Source organism: Nakaseomyces bracarensis, assembly GCF_045282275.1.
Source record: "Nakaseomyces bracarensis strain CBM3 chromosome Unknown Scaff1_0, whole genome shotgun sequence".
Lineage (NCBI taxonomy): Eukaryota > Fungi > Ascomycota > Saccharomycetes > Saccharomycetales > Saccharomycetaceae > Nakaseomyces > Nakaseomyces bracarensis.
In genome coordinates, this window is record NW_027263960.1 from 304,175 (window position 1) to 323,817 (window position 19,643).

At 45.1% G+C, this 19,643-nt stretch overlaps 11 protein-coding genes across 11 annotated transcripts; 6 read left to right on the plus strand and 5 right to left on the minus strand.

Moving 5' to 3' along the window:
- Positions 1-19: 19 nt before the first annotated feature.
- On the plus strand, positions 20-1,072 carry PEX27 (Pex27p; the record flags this gene model as incomplete). The annotated part of the gene is made up of 1 exon (XM_071050270.1): positions 20-1,072. One exon carries the CDS (start codon positions 20-22, stop codon positions 1,070-1,072), a length of 1,053 nt encoding a protein of 350 aa, XP_070908862.1.
- Positions 1,073-1,402: 330 nt separating this feature from the next.
- On the plus strand, positions 1,403-3,811 carry SLK19 (Slk19p; the record flags this gene model as incomplete). The annotated part of the gene is made up of 1 exon (XM_071050271.1): positions 1,403-3,811. The coding sequence occupies one exon, from the start codon at positions 1,403-1,405 to the stop codon at positions 3,809-3,811; it is 2,409 nt and encodes an 802-aa protein (XP_070908863.1).
- A 185-nt stretch (positions 3,812-3,996) lies between these two features.
- Positions 3,997-5,148, minus strand: LIP5 (lipoate synthase; the record flags this gene model as incomplete). Its single annotated transcript, XM_071050272.1, has 1 exon — positions 3,997-5,148. The coding sequence occupies one exon, from the start codon at positions 5,146-5,148 to the stop codon at positions 3,997-3,999; it is 1,152 nt and encodes a 383-aa protein (XP_070908864.1).
- Positions 5,149-5,319: 171 nt separating this feature from the next.
- On the plus strand, positions 5,320-6,447 carry MCA1 (Ca(2+)-dependent cysteine protease MCA1; the record flags this gene model as incomplete). The annotated part of the gene is made up of 1 exon (XM_071050273.1): positions 5,320-6,447. The coding sequence occupies one exon, from the start codon at positions 5,320-5,322 to the stop codon at positions 6,445-6,447; it is 1,128 nt and encodes a 375-aa protein (XP_070908865.1).
- Positions 6,448-6,804: 357 nt separating this feature from the next.
- Positions 6,805-8,223, minus strand: BFR1 (Bfr1p; the record flags this gene model as incomplete). Its single annotated transcript, XM_071050274.1, has 1 exon — positions 6,805-8,223. One exon carries the CDS (start codon positions 8,221-8,223, stop codon positions 6,805-6,807), a length of 1,419 nt encoding a protein of 472 aa, XP_070908866.1.
- Positions 8,224-8,527: 304 nt separating this feature from the next.
- MRM1 (Mrm1p) lies at positions 8,528-9,940 on the minus strand (the record flags this gene model as incomplete). Its single annotated transcript, XM_071050275.1, has 1 exon — positions 8,528-9,940. One exon carries the CDS (start codon positions 9,938-9,940, stop codon positions 8,528-8,530), a length of 1,413 nt encoding a protein of 470 aa, XP_070908867.1.
- A 195-nt stretch (positions 9,941-10,135) lies between these two features.
- Positions 10,136-10,777, plus strand: HIS3 (imidazoleglycerol-phosphate dehydratase HIS3; the record flags this gene model as incomplete). Its single annotated transcript, XM_071050276.1, has 1 exon — positions 10,136-10,777. One exon carries the CDS (start codon positions 10,136-10,138, stop codon positions 10,775-10,777), a length of 642 nt encoding a protein of 213 aa, XP_070908868.1.
- Positions 10,778-11,211: 434 nt separating this feature from the next.
- Positions 11,212-11,877, minus strand: RNJ42_00107 (uncharacterized protein; the record flags this gene model as incomplete). Its single annotated transcript, XM_071050277.1, has 1 exon — positions 11,212-11,877. One exon carries the CDS (start codon positions 11,875-11,877, stop codon positions 11,212-11,214), a length of 666 nt encoding a protein of 221 aa, XP_070908869.1.
- Positions 11,878-12,120: 243 nt separating this feature from the next.
- On the minus strand, positions 12,121-14,607 carry TAF5 (chromatin modification protein; the record flags this gene model as incomplete). Its single annotated transcript, XM_071050278.1, has 1 exon — positions 12,121-14,607. The coding sequence occupies one exon, from the start codon at positions 14,605-14,607 to the stop codon at positions 12,121-12,123; it is 2,487 nt and encodes an 828-aa protein (XP_070908870.1).
- A 612-nt stretch (positions 14,608-15,219) lies between these two features.
- BEM1 (phosphatidylinositol-3-phosphate-binding protein BEM1) lies at positions 15,220-16,965 on the plus strand (the record flags this gene model as incomplete). The annotated part of the gene is made up of 1 exon (XM_071050279.1): positions 15,220-16,965. The coding sequence occupies one exon, from the start codon at positions 15,220-15,222 to the stop codon at positions 16,963-16,965; it is 1,746 nt and encodes a 581-aa protein (XP_070908871.1).
- Positions 16,966-17,356: 391 nt separating this feature from the next.
- Positions 17,357-17,989, plus strand: DER1 (derlin; the record flags this gene model as incomplete). Its single annotated transcript, XM_071050280.1, has 1 exon — positions 17,357-17,989. The coding sequence occupies one exon, from the start codon at positions 17,357-17,359 to the stop codon at positions 17,987-17,989; it is 633 nt and encodes a 210-aa protein (XP_070908872.1).
- Positions 17,990-19,643: the final 1,654 nt, after the last annotated feature.

Genomic DNA, 19,643 nt, shown 5'->3' on the forward strand with positions numbered 1-19,643 from the left:
TCCATACCAGAATCAAGTGATGTCGTACGCTGATTGGGGCGGTAGTGGTGAAGAAGTAACTCGGTATGAGCCAGAGGAGAAGGTCGTGGTTGATAATGTTAAAGTGCTGCAGATTGTGCAGGAATTAGTTGGTTCGCTTGCCGGTAAGGATAAAGCCGCTAAAGTATTGAAGTACACGTTGGATGTTATCAATGTGTTTGTGCGGAAGAGTCGACAGAATATAACTCGGTGGGACCCGCATGTTCTGACGTATTACAAGAAGGTGTTGCGAGAGCTGAGTGTGTGGATGGTAGTGAGACATCCGCTTACCATATTAAAAGTTTGGGTAGTGGCAATGTCGCGCTCTTTTGAATCCAAGGCCGCATATGTTAGTCAGCAATTGAGCACGTACAGGTACGTTCTGCGATTCGGGAGCAGTCCGTTCCAAGTTTTGGACTTGTGGCGGAAGGTGATGCAGACATACACTGCTGGTATAAGTGTATCTACAATCCAGAAACTGTGGTTTAACGAGGGCTCTCTCCGGGACGTGATCAACATGTACAATACCATCTGTGATGAACTAGTATTACTACACAAACTGAAGGTCTGGGACCATGGCCCTTTCTACCAGTGGCTTGAGAGGCAGGAGGCCATCTCTTGGGAAGCAGACATCTTATTCAGTCTGAAAAATAAGTTCCTCGAGCTGGAACAAGTGAAACAGAAACAGTACGAACTATCCATAGACCTCCGCGCACGAAAACAGGCCCTAGATCTCTCGAGATCTTTACACAGCTCTAACGGGTCGTTATCACCCATACAGACCCAACTACTGCATGATTTGAAAGCAGACTCCCAGTGGAATGAGACCGAAGAACATATCAAGAGACAACTGCAGCAATATAACCATGAAATCAGTCTAATACACCTCGACCTCTCAAGACTGATGTGTGATCTAGCGGCTAATACTACAGACGTATTTAATATGAACGTACCCGCTGGTACATACGCTGTATTTTCCCTAGGTTCCGGTCTCAGCGGACTAATAAAACTATGGAAGAGTACAAGGCTAGACCTACAGCATAAAGCAGAATAAATCCAGCAACTACAAAATACCGCAGTATATATTTCAGATAGAACATGAGCATACAATAGACATTCCATGGGCCACATATGTATAAATATTAACATTTATTTCTAATATAATCACTATAGCACAATTATATTCCTTCAAACCAATATCACGTGTTTTCGTATATTATTATCGATGCCAAGACGCGTAAAAAAATCGCGTTTCTTTTACGCGTCACATTAAAGATATTCATTAAGTTCTATTTATGTTTACTATTGGTGACTAACATATTAGTTGATTGTAAGACCTTTCAGATGGTCAACTCTGAGTAGATTTAAAGAGGAATAAGACAGTATGGCTGAACCGATGGAGCTGGATGAATTGCGTACTCCCGTGAAGGAGACACTGGTGGAGTCTACAGAAGAGCCCAGGAGTGATGTATCAATGCATCAATCAAGTTTAAAAGTACACCCACATGGACTATCGAGTAAGAAAAAGCTGGCGAACTATCATCACCAACACAGAGACACCGATGACAATGGAACGAGCGGGAACTACCTGGAGTTTGATACCTCGATAGATCTGGGGAGGTCTGAGACGAGGCAGGAGCAAAGCGTCAAGAGTGTACTCGAGAATATGGATGTGAATAAGATGTTTAATGTTACGACTATGGAGACCGATATGGATATGAGTAACGGGAAAGAAAATAATGACCATCGCGGTAGAACGGAATTGAGCTCACCTGCAAAATTGGAAACTGAAGAAGGTGAACCATCATTGAAGAAAGTGAAACTCGAACAACAGAATATCCCAAGGCTGGAAAATCCTGGGAGCATATCGATAACGAAATCTGACTCACCAGCAGCTCATATACAGATGGAAGAAACGAAGTCTAGCCCCATGAAATTAGAGGGAAACAGCTCAGAGATAAATAGACACAGCAGTACAATCGGTATAATAAACTCTATAAAAACTGCTATTGACGACATGGACAGAGAAAATACATCACCAATGACACCTTCGGCTAATAACTTCGAAGAAAACACCAATAATATATTCAACAACGATGCGAGTATTCACAGATTATCACCTATATACCCAAAATCTCAAGGAAATGCTACATCTTTTAAAGACACTACTGATATCCATGACGTCGAGAAAGAGCATGAAAATTTTCAAGCAATTCTAAAAAGAAATGAAGAGCTTATCCACGAGGTAAACACTATTAATTTGAAACTAAATGAATACATGTCAAAACTAGAAAACGCTGACTATAAATATAATAAACTGCATATTGTGCAGGAGGAAAGCCGTAAGGATTTCGAAGAAAGGTTAAATAAGGTAAATAAGGAATTGCAAGCAGTTTCTGAAGATAAAGATGCATTGATGGAAAAGAGATTGGCACTGAAAGAGAGATTAACGGAAACTAATGATGAGATCAAAATGCTTAACCAAAACCAGAAAATTCTACAGGATAAATACGACGAAGCTATCAGGTCTTTGGATAATACCAATGAAGAGTATCACAAGCTAGAAAACGATAGAAATGAATTGAAATCAGCTTTAACCACTTTACAAGAGGGAAAAACTGGCCTTGAGCAGGATCTGTTAGCTTATAAAACCCAACTGAATGAAGCAGAAGATTGGAACTCGAAACTGCAGGAGGAGAAGTCGGCAATGGAGGATCAAATAATGAACTTGGAGAAAGAAGTCAACGATAAGAAAGATATAATCCTTGGACTGGAAAAGAAAATTGAAGACACTCTTGAAAACCAGAAGAGTACGAATGAAGATATGTTAGCCAAAGTAGAGCGATTACAAGAAACTAGAGCCAACCTAGAAAAAGAAATAAATGACATAAAGGCCGATTACGATAACTATAAAACTGAATCTTTAACTAATAAAGAAAAACTGCAAAAAAACCTTGATGAGTCCATAGAAAAGGCCAGAAGCTATGAAAATGAGTTAGACCAGTTAAGAACAGAGTTAAAGGGCGTTCAAAGCGAATATACAGCACTGAAAAGGAGTTATATTGATGTTGATGATGATGCTCAGATAAGAAACGCGGAAGTAACTGAGTTGAATAAGAAGCTGGAAGAATTGGAACAAAATAAAGAAGTTTTAGAGAAGAATTTGTCTCAGAAGGAAAATGACATTACTTCCCTCAAAGAGAATTTAGATTCCCAGAAAAACAGCTACAACAAAATATCTCTGGAGCTCGAGAGTCTTCATTTGAAGCATAACAACATCGAAAAAGAACATCTTGCGGAACTAGAAAGTCTACACGATAGTCTGAGTCAGTTACAGGCAGAACTCAAGAACAAATCAGATAATTACAACGAATTGAAAACTCAGTTGGACGGTTTAAAGGATGAAAACATGAAACTGCAGCTAGCCAAAGAGACTGATATAACGAAAAGCACGAATAATAAAGAATATCAGGAAGGTTATCCGGATGAAAAGAGAGTGAAAGAACTTAATGAAAAGATTAGAAGTTTGGAGGATAAACTAACATTACAGGAGCAGGAAAAGAATAGGCAATTGCAACAGCTATCTGATGACCTTTACGTCCAGTATTCTTCTAAACATGAACAGAAAGTGAAAATGCTCAAGAAAAACTATGAGGCCACATACAAAAAAAATGTAGAAGAGATTACCATTCAGAATAAAAGCTATGTGCAAGAAATCAAGCAACTCTCTTCACAGCTGGAATATGAAAGGAAAGAGAAACAAGAACTGTTGAAACTGTTAGAACATAAATAGCTCGATTTCATAAAAATCTGAAATAATTGATCGATATACATCGTGATCGTTAGGAGTAATATTTAAAAAGTATATACATATAAAGGTGCGTCTGTCCCAGCACCAATTGAAGATAAAGAATAGATAAAAAGAGGATAAATAAATATTATTGTAGTAATCTCAAGGAAAGTATCATGCTACTTCAGTCAATTTTTTCTCTTATTCAAGACATTCTCGATAAACGACTCACCAGCTTTATAGGATGATCTAACTAGCGGTCCTGAGGCACAGTAGAGGAAACCCATCTCCAGAGCTTTCTCCTTCCAGTAGTCAAATTTCTCTGGTCTGATATACTCGACCACCTTCATGTGTCTCTTGGTAGGCCTCATGTATTGGCCCAGCGTGACCACGTCACAATTGACCTCTCTCAAGTCCCTAAAAGTCTGTAAAACCTGCTCGTCAGTCTCACCAAAGCCTAGCATGATAGATGTCTTGGTGATCAGTGATGGAACGGCCTCCTTGGCGCGTTTTAGCACCTGAAGTGATTGTCTATAGCCGGCACGTCTGTCACGGACATGAGGAGTCAATTCCTCGACGGTCTCGAGGTTATGGGCATACACATCCATCCCGCTACGGGCCATCACGTCCACCATCTCGAGGTCCCCTCTGAAGTCACCAGTCAGGGCCTCGACAAGCGTCTTAGGAGCCTTCTGCTTGATCTTCATCACCGTCTCAGCTAGGTGACGAGCACCTCCATCGACGAGGTCGTCTCTGTCGACCGTGGTCAGCACGACATACCCAAGACCCCAACGGGAGATAGCCTCAGCAGTGTTCTCTGGTTCCATGGGGTCAGGCTTGGCAGGGTTCCTGTTGGTCTTCACCGAGCAGAACCTGCACCCACGGGTGCAGGTGTCCCCGAGCAACATGATCGTAGCGGTGGCCTTGGACCGGTCCTTCCCGCCCCAGCACTCACCGATGTTGGGGCAACGGGCCTCCTCACACACAGTGCTCAGCTTCAACTCCTTGACGTCCTTCTTCAGCTTGAAGTAGTTCGTCCCCTTCGGAATGGGCACCTTCAACCACCTGGGCAGCTTCTTGTACTCCTCTTTGTCCCGACGCATGCTCTCCAGCGGGTCCACCACCGTGAACCCAGCAGCACGCCCACTCACGAAGTCCTCAAACGATGGCCCAAGGTTCAAAGCATCCTTAAAAGCAGTCACCCTTCTCCTCGACCTCCTCCCAGTCGTCGTCGTCGTCGTTTCTGCACTGGTGGCGGTGCCACCGGTGCTGACAGCACCGGTGCTGGCCTGAGCAAGCACTGCCCTCGTCGTGAACCTCCTACACACACGGATCATCATTGTACTACCTTATAAGCCTTGCTCTGTTCCCCCTTCTGGAAGTGAGCCTACCTTCGCAAGGCTTATAAACTCGGGTTTCCTATATAAGGCACCCTAGGACCTAGCGACCCCGTGACAGAAAGACCTAAAGGGAACCCGGATCAGTGTTCCAAGCAACTACAACCACAAACGATGTTTCCAGGCAACGGACGCTATGACTACGGCAGGCCTGCGGCCCCACCGCCGGGCCCTCCGCCAGGGCAGTACCCACCACAGCAGCAGCAATACCCACAGCAGCAATACCCACAACAATACGGGCAAGGGACCGATAGAGGGCAGTTCCAACCTGATGACTCGATGCACAGGCCACCTACGCAGATGCAGGAGGGCGTTGGTGGGCAGCAGTACCAGTACTCGCAGCTGACGGGCCGTCGCAAGGCCCTGCTGATTGGGATCAACTACATTGGGTCGCAGCATGCGCTGCGTGGGTGCATCAACGATGCACACAACATGTTTGACTTCCTCGTGAGTCGCCATGGGTACAGCCCCGACGACATCGTGATGCTCACGGATGACCAGCGGGAGATGGTGCGTGTGCCATTGAGGCAGAACATGCTCAGGGCCATGCAATGGCTCGTGAGGGACGCACAGCCCAACGACTCGCTGTTCCTGCACTACTCGGGCCACGGAGGCCAGACCAAGGACCTCGACGGCGACGAGGAGGACGGCATGGACGACGTCATCTACCCTGTTGACTTCGAGACCGTGGGACCGATCATCGACGATGAAATGCACGATATACTCGTGAGACCATTGCCTCAGGGCTGCAGACTCACCGCACTATTTGACTCCTGCCACTCCGGTACTGTGCTTGACTTGCCTTACACTTACTCAACGAAGGGTGTCATCAAGGAACCCAACATGTGGAAGGACGTCGGAAGCGAAGGGCTTCAAGCTGCAATGGCGTACGCTACAGGCAACAGAGCAGCCCTGTTCAGTACCTTGGGCAATGTAGTCTCGACAGTCTCGAAGAGACAGAATGTAGACCGTGAGAGAGTAAGACAGATCAAGTTCTCTCCAGCCGATGTCATCATGTTTTCAGGTTCCAAGGATAACCAAACATCCGCAGACACTTTCGACGACGGGCAAAACATCGGTGCTATGTCACATGCGTTCTTGAAAGTCATGAACAGTCAACCACAGCAGTCGTACTTGACCTTGCTACAGAATATGAGACAAGAGCTTGCTGCCAAGTACAGCCAGAAGCCACAACTCTCAGCTTCTCACCCAATCGATGTGAACCTACAGTTTATGATCTAAACGAATCCTTCCATTACGCCCTCACAACCTTCTGCTATTCATTAAATAGGTTGTTTAACAAAATTGTTTCTATAAGTCGATGACATTATGTAGTTGTAAGACATCTTTAGTTCAAAGGAAGAAAAAAAAAAATATTAATAATTTATTACTTAGTATATACATTACATTTATTCAGATAACGTTAACTTCTTTGAAATGTCAAGATGGCATCCAAACGAAAAGCATTGATTAGATGCATTGAGTCTATTGATAAGAGTGGGAAAAGCCCTACTGATATAAGTCCAAAACAGAAAAAACGACAAGGTCAAGGTTGGGGAAAATAAGACAGACCTTAGTCAAGCTTTATTTCTTATTGTTTTAGTTTTCTTCATTGGCAGCTTCAGCTTCCTCCTTCTCCTTTTGTCTCTTTTCTTCCAATTCCTTCTTGACTTCTTCCTCCTTCTGTTGGTAGTCCAATTCCAACTTCTTCAATTGCTCTTCAACGGTCTTGATGTTCTTCTCGGTTTCGGATTCTTGTCTAGATAGGAAGTCCTCGTGCTTGGCCTTCAATTGCTCGATGGCGACTGGGACGTCGTCTTGGCTGACTGGGACGGTGACGTCCAATTCGGCCAAAGTGGCAATCAAAGTTGGCTCCAAAGTGACCTTACCGTCGACCTTAGTGAACAAGGATTGCTCAGAGGAGTCCTTCTTGTTTTGAGACTTCTTCTTGTGCTTCTTGGACTTGGATGGAGCGACTCTGTTGTAGTCGTCCTCCTTCTTCTCGACCAAGACCAAACCGTCGTTGTTGACTGGGGCAGCAGAGGTGGCGGCAGCAGAGTCAACAGTGTTGTCGTCCAACCCGTCAAGGACAGTCTTCTTTGGCTTTTCGAAAGTTGGGTCCAAGACAACAAGGATGTTCTCAATGGCACCGATTTCGTAAGTGAAAGCTGGGGTTCTGGCATGCATCAATTTCTCTTGCAACTTACCTAGCTTACCATCCTTCTCTTCTAGCAACTTGGACAACTTCTCGTCCTCCTCACGCTTCAAACGTTGCTTCTCCAACTTGTTCTTGAAAGCCTTGAACTCGTTGTCAAAGTCAGCTCTGATCTTTCTGATCTGGGAGTAGATCTCGTCACGCTTACCGTACAAGGCGGTACGCTTGTTGAACAGAGTCTGTCTCTTGTCGTAGACGTTCTGGGAGCTCGATTGCAACTCGTTTAGCTTCTTCTGGTTCTCGTCGAACTGAGCAGCCAACTCTCTAGGGTTCATACCACTCAATTCCTCCTTCAGCTTGGAGATCTTCTCCTGGTCAGCATCAATTTGCTTCTTGATAGGCTCAACAGCAACCAGGTCCTTGATCAACTTGTTCAAGGAGTTCATCTCCTTGACCATCATCTTCTCCTCGACCAAAGAGACATCACCAGTGGAAATGGTGTCCTCAATCTGCGCAATTCTCTGCTTGGCCTCGGCAACAGTAGAGTACTTGCTCTTCTTACCGATCTTGTCCTGAATCTCAGCAGTCCTACGCTTGATCTGAGCATCCAATTGCTTGATCTGGTCGTGAATAGCATTCCTACGGCTCTTCAACTCAGCCTGAGTCTTGATAATCTCCTTGGTCTTGTCCTGCAACTGCTTACGCTCGTTAGAGGTCTTGTCACCAACCTGGTTCTGGTCAATCTGCTTACGCAACACCGCCAACTCCTCGTCAACCTTCTTCAACTGCACGTTCAACGTCTCCAGCTTCTTGTCCCTGACAGAAACATCAGGACGCTTAATTCTCTGTTGTTGCGTAGACATATCTAGACTCAATTCCTTTCTTTATAACTCACTTTAGCTGTTTCTAGCTCAATTGAACCCACCCTTAGTCCCCAAAACAAGTTACTAATATTAATGCAGTTTGCCTTTATAATGCCAAAGCCCTCTGGAGGATTTGCCGTCTGGACGTCGACGGGCCAAAAAAAGTGCGCTGGCCACTTTTTCGTGTACCGTGATGTCACGTTTTACACCCAATATTTGATAATTCAACTAGTTTTATTCCCAAGTCTGGTCTAATTAATGCTATTACAGTGTTCTCTTTATATACAAGGGTGAGGGGAGGGTCTCAGAGCAGCTTTGAGAGGAGGATCCCGGTTGCTACGCTGACGTTGAGGGATTCTACCGTTGGCGAGAGGTCGCTGGGTGCGGGAATCTCGACGAGGAAGTCGCTGCGGTTGCGGAGGTTGGCACGGACACCGTTGGCCTCGTTGCCCATCACGAGCAGTACGGGGACGTCGTTTGCCAGTGCAGCCAGGTCGTCGAGTGCTATGTTTTTGCCTCTCATTGACGACGACGACGACGAATGGGAGTGGGCCTGGCCCACACCACTTGTCACGATGGTCCAACCGTGTTGCTGCGATTGCTCGAAGAACGCGAGTGGTTTGTCGACGTTGAATATGGGCATGAACTCGAGCGCACCACTGCTCGTCTTCGCCACGACAGGGGACAGCGGAGCACAGTTGCGTCTGCTCAGGGCGATGAAATCAGCTCCCAGGAAATACGCGCTCCTGATGATCGCACCCATGTTATGTGGGTCTACAACTTCGTCGAGGTACAGCCCCACCGGGTTTCTCTTGGCGGTGCCTTCGGCACCGGCAGTTGTGCCATTGGCACCATCTCGGTACGGTACCTGGGATGTCCATTGTGTGAACCCGTCGGTCTCGAGCACCTCGAAATTGGACTCAGCAACACCTTGCAGTGCTTTGATCTCCGGCACTTCAAATGGCTTACACTCCAGCGCGACGTTGTTGTGCACCGCAGACTTCGTGATGAGGTTGAGCTCGTGCTTGTCGACACGCTGCACTTCGACGCCCAGCTGCTTGCACAGCTTCAGCACGTCCTCGTGGTCCTTGGATCCGGTCTCGTGGAACAACAGCCTGGCGAAGTACTGCCTCCTGCGGCTCTGCAGCGCTGCAAGCACTGCGTTCGTCCCGTATAAGTACTCAGCCAGCGGGTTCGTCGCAAACCTCGCCAGCGACACAGAATGGGCCCGGCCCCCGCCGTCACGACTCTTAAACCTGTCCCTATGCACCCTCACACTGTCCCGCTGACTCTGCTTGATAGACCTGACCCGCTGCTCGTGCGCCTCACGCTTCCCATACTCATCCTGCCCGCGACCGGGCGTCCCACGCCCACGGTTGCCACTACGACTATCCCGGGCCTTCTGCTCAGCATGGATATGCGCATACTTCTCCTTAAACCACACGTCCTTGGGCTTCCCATCCCGCTCCCACGCCTTCGCCCGCTGGTGCACCGGTATATTCCGCTCCACGCTCACTCTCCCACTCTTCGCCCCCGGCACCGCGGCCTTGATCGCCATAAACCGTCTGAACATTGCTCTATACTGCTTATGCTTTTGCTTGTTACCTCCTACCTCCATCATCTGAACAAGTTGTACTAACCTTGTAAGACTAGACACCTCATCGCCTTTATAACCCGTCAAAGAAAGCGCACAGGGGAAAATTTGTATGACGTACATAACGATGTCGGTATCCTATGCTATACACATTTCGGCCGATAGTACGAGAATACACGTGAAGTACACGTGGAACAGTACGCGCATCTCGCCGATGTCACCGTCTCTGGTGTGACTCACCCATTCGAGATATAAGAATAGCTGTGGCAATGTCCCTCTAATCAGAAACAAGCCCAAAGATCCTCAAAAGCAACAAAGATGCACCGCAGTTGTATGAAGAGGATCACGAACGAGACGAGCATCCAGCTTGCGCTGTCGCTGGACGGCGGAGCCGTCCAGCTGGATGGGCCCAGCCTGCTGGGCAAAGAGTATGAAGATGTGGGTGGCCAGATGATATATGTGCACACCGGTGTTGGGTTCCTGGACCACATGGTGCATGCGCTGGCGAAGCACTCCGGGTGGTCGCTGGTGCTGGAGTGTGTAGGTGACCTGCACATCGACGACCACCACACGGTCGAGGACTGCGGTATTGCGCTTGGTCTTGCCTTTAAGGAGGCACTGGGGGCTATACGTGGTGTCAAGCGGTTTGGGTACGGGTACGCTCCGCTGGACGAGGCCCTTTCGAGGGCTGTGGTGGACCTGTCGAACAGGCCGTTCGCGGTGGTAGAGCTGGGGCTCAAGCGTGAGAAGATTGGTGATCTGTCGACTGAGATGATCCCTCACTTCCTCGAGAGTTTCGCCACGGAGGCCCGTATCACGATGCATGTGGACTGTCTGAGAGGCACCAACGACCACCACCGCAGCGAGAGTGCGTTTAAGGCTCTGGCGATCGCCATCAGAGAGTCCAGGACACCCACCGGAAGGGACGACGTCCCTTCCACCAAGGGTGTGCTAGCATAGAACTGTATAGAGAACATAGACTTATTTATTGCAACATATAAAACACTGATATAAAAAAAAAGCTTGCGATTCATTGACACAACGTGGTATGTTAAAGCCCCCTGCCAACGTAATCCAGTCCATTTATTACCAACAAGCATCTAATGTTGAGATCATATTTAGAATTGGGTTGTCCTGTGGTATACAGTTCTATTACATCCATCTCGACCCGGTAATACCGTTAATAGCTACCTCATCGACAGCTAGCATTTGCTACCACGGGTTGTACATCCTGTTGATTCCCTTCTACAAGCCAAAACTGAATTATTCAATATAGTATTGGTAGAAACGCCTCATTCGAGTGGAAGGTTGACTTTTCAGCTGAATATTTGTACTTTCCTCATCGTATAGGCATAGTTGAGGCTACTGGTGTTGAATTAATGGTTGCTGTACGACTAACGCAGGTTGTTGACAATGCCAACGATATTGCGGACGTAGTTACGTTCCTCGTTCTTGGTGTTCTCCAGCTCTTCCTGGTCAAATGGCTCCATACCTTCGTCCTCAACGTGTACTTGGCTCTCCTCGTCGATGTGTGAGTCCCGCACGGTCCTACGCTTGGTGGCCTGTAACTTAAGGTTCCTGTCCTTCATCAGGTTGAATAACTGGGCCTGTGAGTCCCTCGTCTGCTCAATCTTACGTTCGAAGTCCTGTGGAAACCCATCAGTATAGAACACCTCCTGCGCCATCTGCCGCACGTCGTCCAACATATCGATCTCAGTCCACTTGTACTCAGTCCTCAGAGAGTGCTTCGAGTTGTCGGTCTTGCTGTGTATCGAACTGGAGATGTGGAAGGGACTAGCACTCCGGGGTGGGCCTGCCTCTGCCGCATCAACGGCATTCTTTCGCCTCCCATGGCCATGCATCGTGCTTCTGGAGGTCGACGTGCTCAGTATTGGATAATCCTTCCGGGCATGGTCCTTCTTATGCCTCGACGTTGTGCTCTTCTTGCTGTGTGTCTCATCAGAGGACAATATACCGTCATCAGAATACGTCCCTGACGAGTGAGTCCCGGGCTCCTTACCTGATGGGTCTTCCAATACAACGGGTGTCAGTGGGTCCATTAGAATATACTATAGCCCTCGTTATCCAGTTTATAGAATGAAATTATTTGCCTATGGAGGGACTATACCTTCTATTTAAAGCTATCGACAGCCCTGCGATGCCCAAATTTTTAATGGGTCAACGGTATAATGCACGTGACAAAGCATATTATTGATAATCAGGACATAACGGCTCTTTAAATTCTATCATTAACAGTATGGTAATAAGAAGAATACATTTATATATTTCTATATGATTGAACATTACCAGTCTCTGAATGCACCGCCTGCGAGGGCGAGGTTGCTCCTGGTGAATTGGACTTTAAATATTGGGCTCTTCTTGGTGTAGAAGGAGGCTACTAGGTCATTGGTGGGTATGATGGTCCTTCTGCGGCCGTAATCCTTGATATCTTGGTTAACTGAGGACGTTATGTCGTTGAGACGACCGGTGAAGGTTTGCTCTGGTTCGGGGCCTTGCTCTGCGGTACCATGTTTCACGTCCCATACACGAACAGAGTGATCTGCACCGCCACTTATCAACACGTTGCCTTCTTTACTGAACGCCAAAGAGTTGATAGCATTCTTACCATGGCCACGCATCTGCTTGATTCTCTTACCGGTACCAATATCCCACAGACAAATAACACCATCCTCGCTACCAGTGGCTAGCCACCTACCGTCAGGAGAGGCTTGTGTACTTAATATAGGAGCCGTGTGACCGAGGAAGAGTCTGACCGAGTCACCAGTGCTAATATCCCACATTCTACATGTCTTGTCGTTGGATCCTGTAAATACGTAACAACCGTTGGGGTGGAAGGAAACAGTGTCCACATCATTAGTATGACCAGCAAATATTCTTAGTGGATATATGTGATCGCATGACCAAAGTCTGGCTGTTTGATCATGCGAAGCGGTAGCAAAGTAATGACCCAATGGGGAAAATTTAACATCCCATACTGGATGGTTGTGCCCCTTGTAATTAACCAAAGCAGTCTGTGTGTCCATCGACCATAGCTTTACGGTTTTATCTTCGGAACCTGAAAGCAAGTATCTGTTATCAGGGCTAAAACTTGTGGAGTAAACAGCACCGCTGTGACCTACTAGAGTAGAACTTGTTAGGTCCTGAGAAATTCTAGAGTTGCTAGCACTGTTGTATTTGGGGTCAATCAGGGGATTACCATCCAGAGACCATACCTTGATGTAACTGTCTTGGAAACCTGCAGCAGCAAGCCTACAGTCATCGCTAAATTCAAGACATGTCATGTCACGGTTTGTGTTATGGAATGTATACATACAGACACTTGGAAGTGCGACTTCCAAATCATCTAATTTTAAAGCATCTCTAGATTCTTTGACCTTTTGAATTTCTATTTTTATATCTAATGCCGTCTTTGGGGGTAAAGGCAATAAATCTTTAGATGGCGATTCCATCACTATATTATCTTCTTCCTTCTTCAAATCAGTTTTCTTATCTTCAGTTTTTACCTTTGCAGCATCACCACTAGCCTTATCATTAACATCATCCGTTCTTATTGTAGCCCCTACATTTTCGCTATTCATATTTCTAAATTCTTGTAACAAAGTAGGTCTTTCCTCATCAACAGCAGGTTCAGCGGTGCTCTCTTGGTCGTTATCCTTTGACTCTGAATCTGTTGTCTTCTTCTTTTCTGCTTCAGCTTGTTTTTTCTCTTGCTCATCCTTGATCTTTAACTCAGTCTCAATCTCAGTAACAAAATCTTCATCTTTTGGAAATGGACCTAAAGTTACCGGAACGTTATTGGCCTCTTCAATCGCTTCCCCACTGTTTGTATCTGAGGTAATCTCGACACCATCCGACAGTCTATCCTTTGAACTAATTGTATCCACGATATTAGGTTGTATATGTTTGTTAATAACGGCGATAATCAGCGAGCCACCAACACTCTCGTTTTCATTTAGGAAGTATAATACTAGATCCAATGCGGTACTGCTAATGGATATTCTATACTTGTTTCTGCTGAACGCCTGCGCTACTTCGTTCTCCTTGATGTGGTCCACAGAATTGACACTGAAAAGCCTATTAATCTCTGAGCCATGCCTTATCTTGAAGTCACCAGAGAATTTATCGAAGAACCTACGTGCATAGACGGGGTTCTTGGCCACCAGGTCCAGAAACAGGTAGATAAAGATAGGGTACATGAAATAGCTGAGCTCTGTGCGATATATTTCGAGGGACGAGTCTGCCCAGCTCTTCAACATTGAAAAGGCACGTATGTAACTCTCTGGAGACATGAGTTCCTCCAGTTTCTGCTTTGAGACTAACTCACCTTCGGAGTCTCTCTTGTTTCCAGCTGCACTAGGCACATTGCTCACCGGTTTGGCATTCTTCTCCTGTGCGGGTGGTTCCTGTGAGGGTTCCGGCAGCGTACCGTTCTTCGTAGTTGCTGGAGATTCCGGATTTGCCGGCGTCGCCGTCCGCGAACTCTCAGCCCGCAGCATCGCCTCTGTTCTATGATACCCCTTCTTATTCAGATATTCTAACACAATCCTATTAAGATCAGAAGCAGAGAACTGTCCACTCGGCTTACCAGCTCCTCCAGCTCCAGCTCCGGCCCCAGCATTTGAGCCAGCACCACTTGCGCCTGCATTAGTATTGCCATTGGTATTGCCATTGGCATTGCCGCTGGCGCCAGCATTGGCGCCAGCATTGGACGAGCCCTTCACCTTCGCATTCCCGCTCTTCGCCTTCTCAGCCTTCGCATTCGACGACATTTCCAAGTATTGTTAATGCTTGCTATGACAGTTATAGCTTTTCACCCAACTTCAATGCTCCACTGCCTTCCAATCCTTTGTAATGGTATCTTCACCACTATCACACTGCCTTTAAAATTCGAGTTATCAATTGGATATTTAAAAAAATAACAGGAAAAAAAATGTGAGATTCGTCATGTGTGAGTAACAACGTGGTTTTCGTGGCTTATGCTGTAGAATCACATGTTTACCGTATATTCTGATATCTTAGCATCATATTCAACGAGCAAGTCAGGTGTGATATAGTTCTAAACGAATATTGTGTTACTTAAACGTATATCGTGACAGGATGTGGGTCTCTTAGAGCTCCATTTTTTCGTTGTTGTTTTAGCCATTTCTATAAATAAATATAATTATTTATAATATATTATTTGTTGTATTTATATAAAAAGGGCTAATTGAGCATCTATTTAAGGTCTGTGCTCATATTAGAGTAAGGGTTTTAATTATTGAAAGGAAGATACAAGAAAAAACGAGCCAAAACGAGCATATACAGCGGATAATACAGCCTTAGAAAATATAATAACGGGAAATAACAATATATAAATCTATATTGGTGGAAAGTACGAGCAAATGTTGAAGAATTTTAAGCTATCTAAGGATAAGCACAGCAGGATAACGTCTGCGGACATATCTACTCCGAGGCAGGACGGGAAGAACGTGATTAAGCATGTGAAGACCGTGCCCGTGCAGTATTTGAACCAGAAACACAAAGATCAACACGATGAGTCCCGTGTGTCGAGCTCGGCAACTGCTAGTTCAGGGTTTGGGTTTGGGCTCGGTGGAGGTGGAGTCTCGCGGAATACCAGTGTCTCTAAGCCAGCGGAGTCGCTCCAATCGCCCGAGAAAGTGATTAAAGCACTGCATAGTTACAAAGCACAAAGTGGTAATGAGTTGAGTTTTAACAAGGATGAGTTCTTTTACGTGACAGGTGAGGATAAGGACTACTATAGGGCCTCGGACCCCTCGGCAGGCAAGAACGGTGTGGTTCCCAAATCCCATTTCGAAGTATTCGACAGAACTAGGCCCATGTCGGGTTCAGAGACAGTGGCTAGACAGTTCTCAGGGTCGAGCCAAGGCAGTGGGAAGATGGGGTCCCTCTACGCCATTGTCCTATACGATTTCAAGGCAGAAAAGTCGGATGAACTCGACACCTACGTTGGTGAGAATTTGTTTATCTGCGCACACCATAACTACGAGTGGTTTATTGCTAAGCCAATTGGAAGACTCGGCGGGCCTGGCTTGGTTCCTGTCGGTTTCGTGAGTATTATTGACATTTCTACAGGATACGCTACGGGGAATGATGTGAAAGAAGATATCGAATCTGTCAACTTGCCCACTGTACAGGAGTGGAAAGGAAATATCGCTAAATACAAAGCCAGCAACATTAACCTAGGAGCTGCTGAGGTGTCTGCGAATGGTGACTTTGGCACACAACAGAAGATACAACGACAAATAATGGAAGAAGAACAATTGAGGCAGAGACGTCTCCAAGAGCAGATGACCCCTAAGGCTATAGAACCACCAGAGATCATACATGCAACTGTGGACGCATACGCACTTGAGAATGACAAATACTGGTTCACGGTAACATGTTACCTGGACAACGGCAGGGCTAGAACTTTGAAGAGATACTATCAGGACTTCTACGATTTGCAGGTGCAGTTACTCGATGCTTTCCCAGCTGAGTCCGGTAAATTGAGAGACTCCAACGGTAACTGGACGAGAAGGATTATGCCGTACATCCCAGGCCCTGTGCCATATGTAACCGATAGCATTACCAAAAAGAGACGCGAGGACCTGAATATTTACGTGTCAGACCTAATAAAGCTTCCGAAATACATTGCTTCATCCAGAATGGTTGTGAACATCTTCAGGGTCAAAGAAAACGGTTTCGACTCCGAGTACGACAAGAAGGAACCTTCGAGACACTCATCAAGCTCCTCAATCAGAAAGCGTAACAGTAAACACGCTGACAGCACATTGACCGGAGAAGACCTTCAGTTGTACAAGCGGATGTCTGAGTTATCTATCAACAACTCTGGAACGCTCCCAAAATCCAGACCACCAAGCTCTCTGCCACCACAGATTAAGTCCATCAAGATCAAATTCTACTACAAGGACGACATCTTCGCTCTGATGCTGCCTCCACACATCACTCTAGATGAGCTTAAGAGCAAGATAGGTCCCCGTATCGACTCAGACGACTTCAAACTCAATATTAAACTCAACGAGGGTCTCGGCGAAGAGGTAAGCTCCGACGACCAAGTATCAAACATAATACAAGCCAAGATGAAGATTGCAGTAACGGACATATGAATATAATCTTCTAGTTTTTTTTCCTTGTTTTATTATTTTAGTCATTTCTTGTTTTTACCATGGGCTTTTTTGCATTAGGTTTCCATTGGGTTGTATCTTTTTAATTAATTTGGCTTGTCTCAAAGTCACCACAGATAAACAATACATAGCTGTAATAGATATATTTGCAATATTAAGAGCAATCAGCTTATATAATTGATGATACGTCATGAGGTGTAGACGTCATTTGTGATTTACGCAGGAACGGGCCAATTCATCATACGAAAGTACCTTAATATAGGTGTAACTACCATTATAAGAGCAATATAGATGTTCAAGGTGGCATTAGCATAAGGACAGTAATATTTGGTAAATATTAGAAGGGTATTCTTCGTGCGTGTGTGTATAATTGATGGATGCGGTACTGTTGAATATAGTGAACGATGTGCCTCCGATTACGAGGTACTGGACGATAGGGAGCATAGCTGTGTCTGCGCTGGTTCGGTTAAACATGGTGAATTCTATCAAGATGATGTATAGTTTCGACTTGGTGTTCCGGAAACACCACTACGAGCGGATACTGTATTCCCTGTTCGATTATGGGAGGTTCAACTGGATAGCGATGCTGAACATCGTGATAGCGGCGAACCACCTGAGTTTCCTAGAAAACTCATTCAGTGTTAAGAGAAGGTATGTGTGGCTAATCACGCTGGCACTCTCGGGGATCCTGTTCCTCTCGTACTTCGGGCAGCCCGTGGCCTCACTCGGTGTTTTGCTCCAGGAGAACTTGTCATACTACTACTTGAAGAAGAACAATGAACAGATGAATATACGGTTATTTGGCGATTTCGCCATCTCACCGCTGCTGATACCATTCTACTTGAACTGTCTACTGCTCTTTGCATATCACATGGACGTGGTTGAAGTGGCGATGTTCTTCCTTCCGGGACACCTCCTGTTCTACCTTGACGACATGTGCACCAGGATATACAACCGTGACCTAACCAAAACACCATACGATTGGTATTATGGCATAACTGAATGAACTTTTAAAAGCAATATAAATTATATTATATTTTCTGAATATATAGAGGGAAATGTATGTGAAATTTGTGTAGTTATACAGCAAATAAATATTGGCATTAAGATGATAATGATATTACGTAGATAAATCGAAGCTTGATGCAATATGTAAGTTGCAATTGGTACATAGCCTCCTCTGGAGTACATGCGTTGCTAGTACTTGAAGAAATACTCTCGAGGATGACATTTGCCCTTGAACTGCTGGGAGGGCCACCTGGTTTGTATAGCCGGTGCCACGAAGGGCACCGTTAGTGTCAGCGACAGATAGTACTTCATTAGTTGTCGATACAGCATCAGCAAGGTTGGTGGATTATACAGAAGTACTATCGAGGCTATTCTACATCGAAGTACTTATATATATATCAATATACCACCCAGTTATCAATAACGTCAACTGGTGTAACACATTGATGTATTAGTTGCCGTACCACCATTGTTCTATTTGCTTACGAGTGGCTCTAGGGGAATCCTCATCACGGCTGAAATGTTTGTTGTGATTTACGCGTTCATTATCATCGAATATGTAAACAAACACGTCTATGGTAGTGGAAGCTCCAGCTTGTTTATATGTTTTGTACGTATATAGTAATCTATTTGAACCTCTGGTATTAGTTTTAGCTAACTAAACTGTGTTCATTACTTTTTTTTAATGTTTTGTGTATGTAATCTGTGTCTTTGGTTAATTGCTATAGTCATAGTCGTACAGTTCTCATTTCAACTAGCTGCAGTATTTATCAAGTTATCATTTACTTAATAGTGTTAGCAGTTGAAACTAAAGCTACTATGTTTAGTATGATCTGACAAATAAATTTCTTTTACTGTTCTACAGTAATGCAACAAAGAAACAAGAAGTTAACGTTAAACTGTTAAGGACTATAAGACTTTTAAACAATAAAATTCGGTCTTCTTTTTACTTTACAATTTGATATCAAAATCACATAACACATATAATATGTTGCCATAAGAGATACTTTTACATTTCAGCATCGTAAGTAGATGTTGTTGGAGAGCCTCAAGATAAAAATACGAATATTCTGAAAATTGAGTTTATATAACCTGTGAAGTGGTGATATCTATCTAACATGAAATTATACAACAATATTGCTATACACTAGGTTGGTGTGAAATCAGTGAAAAATAACCCTCTCCTTTAAATGCTTTAGAAATTCTTTTGCCTGATGAGGCTAGGACATACACGGTACTGATAATGATCCGTCCAAGTCTTTTTTTTTTTTCGCTGACCTATTTATAGTTCCTTCAATTACTACAAGGACAAGAACTTTTTTTTGTCCTTCTTGGGAACGGGGATTGCTCTTGCTACAACCTTAATGTAATGTTGAGTTGCCTCTTCTTTACAACCAACTCCGTCCAATGGATATACTATTATTTATTACTAATGCAAATGAAAAGAAAAATGTTTTTATTTTCACCCAAGGCAAATGAGTGCCTAGCTTAGAATATAGGTACTTTTGGCTTTTGTTACCGCTTCCTAATTGTTGACTGCTTTCTTCTCTTTCACGCCTTTGTCTATGGGATTTGCCTCTTCGAGGGGCCCGAAACCAACCGAATGCCCGATTCATTTATCTAACGTCTAACTCTTCGATGCTTTTCCCTGG